The sequence below is a fragment of the Strongylocentrotus purpuratus genome, unplaced genomic scaffold (assembly GCF_000002235.5).
Source record: "Strongylocentrotus purpuratus isolate Spur 01 unplaced genomic scaffold, Spur_5.0 spur5_scaffold_5, whole genome shotgun sequence".
Lineage (NCBI taxonomy): Eukaryota > Metazoa > Echinodermata > Echinoidea > Camarodonta > Strongylocentrotidae > Strongylocentrotus > Strongylocentrotus purpuratus.
In genome coordinates, this window is record NW_022145611.1 from 6,922,854 (window position 1) to 6,933,442 (window position 10,589).

The window sequence follows — 10,589 nt, forward strand, 5'->3', positions numbered from 1 at the left end:
GATTTCCTATACAAAAGTCCATTTTCCTGATTGCAGATGTCAGCAAATCTCAATTTGTACTTTTTGCAGCCTATAATGAGAGCAAATGAGAAAGAAAAAAAAGAACGAACGATAGAAAGAAAGAAAAGAGAGAGAGAGAGAGAGAGAGAGAGAAGAGAGATAGAGAAAGAAAGAGAGAGAGAGAGAGAGAGAGAGAGAGAGAGAGAGAGAGAAAGAAAGAGAAATGAAAACTAAGAAAAAAATAAGAGGACATTTATCTTTCTTTTCGGCAACTATAAATTGATTCCGAGAACCTGTGTTATTTGATATGGGTTTATTTTGTATGTTAAATTTTTTTGTTAAAATTATATCTATATTTTGTGGGTTTGCTTTTTTCTCTTTCGGCAATTTTAACTAAACATGGTCTAATTCCCCAGGGGCGGATCTAGGATCCTGTAAATTCTGCAATTTCCCAACAAGTGATAAAGCTAGTACAATTCTCGGGTGCCTTTTGGATCAAAGGTAATACAAAGTTTTGGTATGGGGTCATGAATTTGGTTCAAATGTACATATTGGAAGCATATGCGATCCTACAATATTCACTGATCGTTGTCGCAGTTGAAATCGAAGTTATGAAATTGTAAATAATACACTCGTTATGTTGTATAGCTCCCTCTCAAGGTCAAGATATTAATTAAGCTATACAACGATGTTTCTTGACTAAAAACGACCGATTAGCTATTCCCGTTTGGAAATTATATATCACGTCTACTTATTCTGAGATTTTCATGGTCGCAGCTACCATTGTACCGCAATAGGCGCTAATTGAAATTTATCAAAGTTTACCGGGAGCACCGGTAGATTTTTATATTCGATATTTCTCGAAAGCAGAAGAGTTTCAGGGGCCAATTTTGCTTGTGTTTATAATACATCTACAGGGGCATCCAAATATATCAAAATTGTAAAGAATCACTATCCGACCAATTTTCAAAATTTCCCAAAACTTTGTATTACCTTTAAGATTAAAAGAAGGACATTATAAGGGGTGGGAACACTTTCTGTTGTGTCGGGTATTTAGAAGGGGCATGGGCCGGTTGTGGCCCCACCAATCCGCCAACTTGACACCCCCTCCCATGTCTGGTAAATCCCTTGTTCTATGTATCTAAAATAAAGGAAAGGTAACCTGAAAGGTTTTCAAGTTATTATGTAGCCTGATTAAGTGACAAAACTTTATTTGAAAGAAAAGGGACAGATGTGTCCCTATATAAAGACAAATATTGCGGGTTAGACGCACTGCAATATTTAATCTACAGAACATATACATGTATGTAATAGTGCGTCTGTTAGGGCTGGTATTAGGGACTTTTAGATTCTGCACGACGAGAACGTGGACTACCCTGTTAAGGCAATGTGACAGTCCGCGTTCTCGTCGTGCAGAATCTAAAAGTCCCTATTCACTCTAATTTAATGGTAGAAATAGAAAATGTAACCAGATTTATGCATATGCCTTTGTGAAGCGCCTCGAAACGAATTATTTCATTCACCTGTTACGAATGAATGTATCTCAATAGAATGCGAATGCATACATTAGTAGTAGCTAGGTAGGAAAAAACAATTTAGCTTGTCCTACCTAGCAACACGTAATATATGCAGTTTGCATTCTGATCATCGAAAAAATTATTCGTATCAGGTGGATGAAATAATTCGTATCGAGTCACTTATGTATACATTTGATTACATTCAACGAAAATGGTCTATTGGCGGCCCAAACTTCTGATGAGTCATAATGGAAAACAAGTTTTATTTTATTATTGCGTCATAATGCATTAGTGATCACAGGCGCGCCCCGCACTTTTTGCGCATGCGCAAATATATTGACAACACTCGAACGCCTTCCAAACAAATGATTTTTCTTCTCATATACATGAACCTTGACAACTGAGCAAAACGTTACGAATTAAAACAGAGCGAGGATAATTTTAAAGAAATAAAAATAAATAAATAGGAACTGTAAATTTTTAAACAGAGAGTAATCGTGACAACGCATCATTATCGAGATGGATAACTCGAATCGAATCCCAAAGGAATTTAAAATGGGATTGGGCGAGACGGGCAGTATCGACGTGACAAGATGTACTGCAAATGACGGCTCTCGGGTATTTATACTAGTTTATTCTCTTCTCTGTGCCTCCCCCCCCCCCTCTCTTTCCCCCTCTCTCTCTCTCTCTCTGTCGTGCCTTTCTATTTCGTTTTTTTCCCTCTATCTTACTTTCTGTCTTTTCACACACTTTTAGTCAATTATTTCTCTCATGGGTGTCGATCCTTACGTAATACCTATTCATCAGGGGGGATGAATGAATAGATCATCCCCCCTGATGAATAGGTATCAGTTACAGATCGACACCCATGATTTCTCTATTAACATGACGGTATAATAATATTATTATCCAAATTGCCCGCCAAATTGCAATCTCTCTTCTCTCCCGCCCCTCTCTTTCAATGTTTAGGCCTCATTCTAAAGTTATCGACTTATCGACAGGTCTCACTATGAACATCACGGACATTACGGACTGCTATTATGTAAAAATGTTTAGAACAGGTGAATATGCATGTACACCTGTTCTACGCATTTTAACATAATAGCAGTGAAGGGGGTGTTCCTTTGTCTACCTGAGAAACTGTATATTTTGTCCGCTTTCTTTGTCAGTCATGTTCATAGTGTCTTTCTATACAGTTTTAACATAATGTTAGAATGGAAGAAGTGCACCATCAGGAACGCCATTCGTAAACTCTCAGTAGGGACTTTTAGATTTAAATTTGCACGTCGACATAGTGGACTGCTACGTGTGACGTCCTAATAACGCGCTGGCAGTGCCTTAACAGGAGTGCCTCAAATGGACGTCACACGTAGCATTCCACTATGTCGACGTGCAGATCTAAAAGTCCCTATTCAAGAATGCTTGAAAGCAACATTCGTTGAAGGCAACAGTGATGAACTTCACTTTTGTGCACCCTGACCCACTTGCTGCTCCCTTATCTCTTTGTTTGTAAATCCTTAATATGCAATTGTCCCTTGCTATGCTGTATTGTATTTGTGCTTTTTATATATGAATGGTCGAATAAATAATAATGATAATAATAATAATTAATAGATCGGTTTACTAACATATTCAAATTCATGGATATTTCTTCAGTTCCCGGGGAAATTATATAGTGACGAGTTATTCCATTAACCTGTTATAAATGAATAAACTACAATACTAGCTGGGAATCCAGTCTGCATACAATACTTGTTGCTATGGCAGGCAAGCCTCCAGCAAGCTTTCAAGGTTGTCCAATACAATTTGAATATATTAGTAAACCGGTCTATATTGTTTAGTGTTGGGCTCTGATAGTGATACACCGGTCCGTTTTAAAATACGTTTATGTGTCGTCTATAATAGACTTTTCGCTTTTCGATTATGGCTATATTTTGTCATCAGCTAGTGTGTAGCAGAAACAGTTTGTAAATGAGCTAGACATAAATGTGAGTGTATTTGTAGCAAAGGCATTGTTTCTACATGACGTGTGCTTACCCGACAAGGCAACATACATCATAATAAACCTACGGAAACCAGGCAGACACGTACCTTGATCGCTAATGCATTTGGGAGAGCGCCATCTCAACTTTTAATCTACTAAGTACTATACATATACGATGAGGAACCGATGTTGACATTCGAAATAGATGAATCAGATAAGACGAACGCTGTTTGGAAGAGGTATATTTAGACATTGTGCATGATTAAGCGGTAAACAAATATTATGTTTACTTTATTCAAGTTACCTAGCTATTATATAGGCGTAACCCTTCGTTAAATAAGGATTAACATACAATGTTGGCAGCAGGTAGATGACGATGATATTCAAATGAGGATGCAGGGTGGACATTTAAATTTGCTTGTCAATAAATGCATTGACAATTGAAAATATTATGAAGACTGTTCTAAATATGTGCATCTTAATTTCACCCACTTCATAGATAACCATGGTGGTCAGAAATGGTCACACCTCAATCAACGGCGTCCCGGTCGCCGTGGACGACAAAGGGTTCGTCACTGGTCGTGACGGGTCGCTCCTACCCATCAAGTACCAAGACTTCTACCGCCAGGCCTCGGTCGAGAGAATGAACAAGATGGTAGCTGAGATGGCTAAGATGATGGATGTTTCGAGCGAGAAGGAGTTACAACTACGACCCCCTCGACGACCAGCCTGGGTGCCAGGACCAGAAATCGGCTTGTTGCCGCAATTCAAGCTCTCTCGGTAGGGCGTGCCTTCTTTAATTTTTATTCTAAACAAACACCAAAAAACAAACAAAAATGCACGTACAATGTATGTGCCATGGGTGATTAGTGGTTGGTACAGTGTATGTACAAACTGAGCGCATCACTTTGATTCCCTTATGCCCAGCGCTATATACGCACCGAATCTGACGGTTCTTCTCTTTTCATTTAAAGTTGTAAATCCCATATTTTTCTTTACGTATGCCTATTCCCACAGTTTTTTGTTACGGTCAATATTATTTTTGTCCCTTTTCTTTTACTTCAATTATCGATATAGAGATAAATGACCTTTGAAAATTCCATATTAGAATTAATCCATACACTGGCAACATAAGTCGGATGTTGATATTGTTATCTTTGTTGGAGGCTTGGTTAAATATGTTGCGGTCATGTAAATTGATCTACAGAAAGGACTAGTTGTGGACATTAATATGTTCGTCTTAAATGGATCAATCATATCAATGAAACTTTCGCCAATATCAATAATGTCATAGCATTTTGACACACAAGCCTTATCTCCACTGCACTGTCTTCTTAAAGGGATCGTTAAACAATGTTAAATCTGAGATGCATGGCCCTACGTGTTGGTGTCATATTGAAGCCCTAAAAAAAATGCGCTTCAAAATGATCAAGAAGTGCCTCAAAAAAGTGAAAACCTTTGAGTGACCGGTTTTACCATACTCCTTTTCCCCAATAGACTGTCGTGTTATGAAAACCGTTTGGCAAACGCAAAATTTGATTTCGATTTTAAATCATAAATATCTTGATAATTAGACAGGCGATCGGCTTGTTAAAGTCATGGGGTTCCTGACTGAACCAAATGTTTATAATTATCATTGCAGCATTAGCTAAATCAAGGATTTTTTTAAGGATCCAAGACGAAGTTACCGGATCCCTTGAAGTATTAAATGCCCATTTTACCTTCGTACATCTCTCTTACTTTTCCACAGAGAGAAAAGGCGGCTTCCCAAGGAAATGAAGCATCTAGTAAATTGCCTCTCTTCAAAGATGAATAACCTAGAATCAACAGTTGAGGCTTCGATGCAAGTTGTAACGCCAAAGTCATCAGAACCACCTGGACGATCCATGACATCCACCTGTTGCAACTGCATTCACTCTCTTCGTCATCGTCGTCACACTGGTTCTCTCTTAGAAAACGAACAGGCTATCGGCAGGGATGATGATTTCGTGCTTCGAGCCATGCACGACGTGCATTCGGTCGTTCGGGATATGGAGCACGTGAGTCACCAACTGTCCAAGAGTTACAGCACCATGCGGAAGACGATCTGCGAGGCAGAGGGAAGCAACTGGGCACTGGCGAAGACGGTAGAAGCCTCTTGCACGGGAGCGCTTTCTTTAGAGAAAGAAGAGGCTCACGTTGTGTCACAGTACTATAATCTAGTCAAGACATTAGCATGGCTACAAAAGAAGAGAAATGAAAACGAAGCAAAATATCAAGAGATGGAGTCTACCAATCAGAGACTGATTGGACGGGTACAAGAGCTTGAAGGTCAAGTCCAAGAAATGTCCACCAATGAGAGATTGGTGGAACGGCTACAAGAGCTTGCGGATAAGGTTGGAGAGACGTGCACCGTCGAATCGGGCCAAGTCAACCCAACGGCATGTCAAAGTTCACCAAAAAACACAAGAGAAATTGCAGAGTCTTCATCATTAGGTGACTCTATCAACGATGGGGAAGAAGGAATTGTCGGTAGATACGAAAAAGACCCTGCAGCAAGCTGGTTTAATGCCTTCCTAGCACATAATCAGAACTGGTAAGTCTTACAGAGAATACGATTTTGGAATGTGGAAAATCGCAGAAACTTATAATGGCACTAATTTCAATGAAGTAAAATTATCACAATGTATATTTAGTTTCCCACAATCAGTCCAATCAAGAGAATCTCTGCATTAATGAAAGTCCTGCGACTCTTGTTATCATCACAGCCAGGCGCGTACGCAGGATTTTTTCAGGGGGGGGGGGGGGGGTTAAGAGGACACTTTTTTTTTTTTTTTTTTGGTCTCGAAATTTGAAAATTTTACATTTTGCTCCGTTGGGGGGGGGGGGGTGTAAGGTCAACTTTTTTGGGTTAGCCATTGGTATAATTTTTTGTTTTGATTATTTAAAAAAAAAAAAAAAAAAAAAAAAACCAAAGGGGGGGGGGGGGGGGGGGTTTCCTGCAAAATACACACATAAAAAATACCAAAGGGGGAGTTCAACCCCCAACCCCCCCCCCCCTGAGTACGCGCCTGATCACAGCCACTATAGCGTGCTTGACGATCAGAAACATTTATGAGCCAATATTTCAGTAATTCCATATATGTATCTTTTTCCAGGAAAGGACTACATGACCTTAGTGATAGCCAGAAGAAGAATATAAAAGTCCTCCATGAACTGAAGGTCGAATGTGGCACAATCAACGATCAGAACAAACGCCTGACGAGCAGACTAAGCATTGCCGAAATAAACTCCGCTAAACATCAAGATCGGGTAAGCTGTCTCCTTTTTATGGTTTTACCTCAATCGGTTCATTTCTGTAATATATCTCTAAGACATATACTTAAGTACCATTGTAAATACAAATGAATTTATTATATTTTTTACATCCTATTATAGTTCAGAATTTATGAGAGAAGTCATATACCAGGCTGAGGCTACAATGTACATTAGTTTTTCGACTATTTTTAGCTTGCCATTTTGACGATCACATTTTTAGGTTAGCACCTCATTTCATCCGCTAGTTAATTTCATCGTACTGTGCATATTTCAATATTATCGTGTGTAATTATGACTAACCGTGTTCTCTAACATATATTAGTTTAATTCAAATATTCAGTTTTGTCTTTACGTTGTTGAGTTGTATAGTTTTATTATTAAACCCTGTTTATATTTTGTGAATTTAAAGTGTGATTGGTAAATTAAAGTGTTAAAAAATGCAAGATATTTCTCTTCCTGACTGGGAAGCTATCCTTTCATACTAAAATATAATGTTGAAGTCTAGAAAATTGTAAAATAGGCCTACAAAAATTAAGAATAACTAAACAACAGCATAAGCAAATAAATGAACAAATTTGTTGAAAAACGAGTTACCAATACTGTTAGCTGAAGCAAAAAAAAAAAAATCGCCATGTACATGATGTGTAAATTTGGGAAAGACACACAGTAAGAAACATGTCTTTGATAGCCTATAGGCCCCTGCATGTAAAAATGTATACTACTATCATGACTATGGAGATAATAAAGTAAGATGAAAGGGTTTCAAATCCTTTTCCCATTATGCTTTTTCAGTTACGGGATCTTTCAAAAGAGAAACAAAATTTACAACAGAGACTGCAGACTTCACAGAAACTCTTGCAATATGCTCAGAAGTCACTGGTCAGCCAACCAGATGACGTTAAGGCACGAAGGGAAGACGTGAATGGCCGGATAGCAAGCTACCGAGTTAGCCAATCAAAGAACGATAAGTACGGCGGCGTCTTCTGATTGGTCAGACTGAATGTCAAAGCGTTGTTGAAACAGCCAATCACAGAGCTTAATGACTATTAATGACGCAATAATGCCACTCTAGAGGAATTCATTTTGACTGCTTTGTAATTTTGATGCATATGCATTTTTGTATGAACAATTCTTTACCCCGCGATTAAAGTTTTGGGGGCAATTCTTTACTTTTCACGACTTTTCACATCCCACATCCCACATTCAAGGGGCTTAGCATCACAGAAAAGTAAATAGCATATGCAATATCTAACTCTCAATCATAATGTTTACATTAAATCCACAATGTGTTGCGTCATAACCACAAATAACAAGAAAAGATGAAATACGTTCTAAAAGAGACACCATCTGCGTAATTCTTTGGCGTTTTAACTGTTTAGTAGGCATCAGAAAAAATAGAAGGCGACTGTCTTTTGGAAAACTATGCCTGTATACCGAAAGGCTACATTTTGAATAAAAAGTGTAATTTTGGTGTGTATGTCAAAAGTACAAATATGTTCTATGACTATGGCAAACATGGAGGTTTGACAAATAAAGTAGATTAAGTAAGAAATACAAAATCAAACAATTAATCCTAGTTATCGGATTTTGTCGTATTTTCACTGCTTAATGTCACCAAAATATGAGGAGGAAAAAATCAGTTATGATGGAGTGTTACGGAGTGTTGATGAGATGTGAGAACGAAACCGTGACCGCTGACTGCCAATTAAACATATCTTTCGGATCCATGTGATTCAGCGTTTATCCCTCTAACCCCAATTATCATACTAATTCTATGATGGTAGTTATCACGGTATTTAGGTCGGGGAAGTATGATAAAAAAGTTTATCACCCGTCTTATTAAATTCCCTAATAAGTGGTTTCCAGTATCATGACACAAGTTGAGAGTCCAATGAATGCGACTAGTGTTAATTTTCCGTTCCGCTTTCGTTCGTATCCTAAAATACCACAATTTTATCAAAACTTAATATAATTATTGTTACATACATCAACAACAAGAACCCCTAAAACGAGCAACAGCATGGGTGTCGATCCTTACGTAATACCTATTGTTCAGGGGGGGGGGTGAATGAATAGATCGTTCCCCCCCCCCCCCCTGAACAATAGGTATCAATTACAGATCGACACCCATGAGCAACAGTCAACAAATAACCCAAACTCGACAATTAATTTAATATGCAGAATTTATTTGAACTAATTTACCTTGTTTGAATTAATTAAAAAAATAACAGATACAAAGAAAGATAATTTTGACAGAAGATAAACATTACCCCCAAAGTGCATGATTTGGATGTTCAACGGCAAGATATAATTATTTGTGCCTAATAAATAGAATACTAAAAAATAACCTCTTTTGGGAGTGTACTTTAAGTGATTTTAAAGTATGGTGCCTTTTGAACTAGATTTAAACGTTATCGACACGTGTCTTCATGTAAACAAAAAATGTACTCCTGTTTACGATTTCATCTAACCTAAAAACCACCAATTTATCACGCGACTGGAGTATCGTGATTCAACTTACCTCTGTAAATCAAGTGTTTATGACCAAATAACCACTTGACCAAGCAACGAGTTTTTTTATCCGTTAACCGATGGTGGTGATAAGTAAGTAATTCGTCCTTGTTTTCACGAAGTGACGGTAGTGAGGAAAATCGTAACGCAAAGTGAATGCAATTTTTTTTTCACTACCGTCACTTCGTGAAAACAGCGACGAATTATTTGGTCTTTTAAGCACCTTTATCGATTGGTTTCACAGGTTATCCAAGGTTGATGGTAATAATCACTTTAAAAAAAAAATTAGTCATTATTAGGTGTCTTAAAACACCTTTTTAAATGGTTTCAAAGTTACCATAACTTTCTTGGTGATGATCACGTGGCTAAAACTGATTACTAATCTAAGCTGTGAATCCGTGATATTTAGATGTGTAAAATTAGTAATTCTTAGTGTCTGAAAACACTTTTTTTAATGGTGGTCAAAGTTACCATAAGTTCCGTGGCGATGATCTCGTGACTCAAACTGATTCTTAGGTGTGAATCTGTGATTTTTTAGGTGTGAACAATGAGTTATTCTTGTGTGTCCTGATGGTTTCACAGTTACCATTTAAGTTCCCTGGTGATAATCCCGTGACTGTTGGCATATTTCTATTTGCACCAGTTGATAATTGACTGTTGGCATATTTTCATTGCACCAGTTAATAACTGGTCTGTGTGCATATTTCCAGTTGCTACAGTTGATGTCTGACTGTTGGCATATTTCCAGTTGAACCAGCTGATGCGTGCAGATCTATGTTTTTAACAATGTATCTGAATTTACAGCATATTTCTTAATTACTGATGATTTAGTTATATGCAATTCATTTTGAAAATACTACAAATATAAATTACTAGTTATTAGGACATTTCAATACTTCGTATAAATTACATTTAATTAAACATGAATAAGGGAAACATTAACTATGAACTAAAATAATTTCAGTAAAATACAAGAATATGAACATTTTTCAATTAATTAAATTATGTAAGTCTACTTATTACCAATGCCCTTACATTGGAAATACAGGCGTACCAGTATTGAAGTGTTGTTGCCGTTCAACTGGTTGGAAGTTTTATCAAATGGTTCTAATGGCTCAGCTAGACCAGTTGAATTCTAACTGGCTTGGATCAACTGGATCATTTAACCCATTTCAATTTCCGGGGTTACTAGTTGGCATTAACTGGTTCATCAACTGGACTAGTTGCAACTAGCTTTCTCTTCTGGGATGTTTGCACCCCCCCCCCCCCCATCCCCTCTA

At 37.7% G+C, this 10,589-nt stretch overlaps 1 protein-coding gene across 1 annotated transcript; it reads left to right on the forward strand.

Moving 5' to 3' along the window:
- Positions 1-4,006: 4,006 nt before the first annotated feature.
- LOC105443912 (paramyosin-like) lies at positions 4,007-7,785 on the forward strand. The gene is made up of 4 exons (XM_030998514.1): positions 4,007-4,281; positions 5,252-6,076; positions 6,639-6,792; positions 7,591-7,785. Exons 1-4 carry the CDS (start codon positions 4,007-4,009, stop codon positions 7,783-7,785), a joined length of 1,449 nt encoding a protein of 482 aa, XP_030854374.1.
- The last annotated feature ends 2,804 nt before the right edge of the window (positions 7,786-10,589 follow it).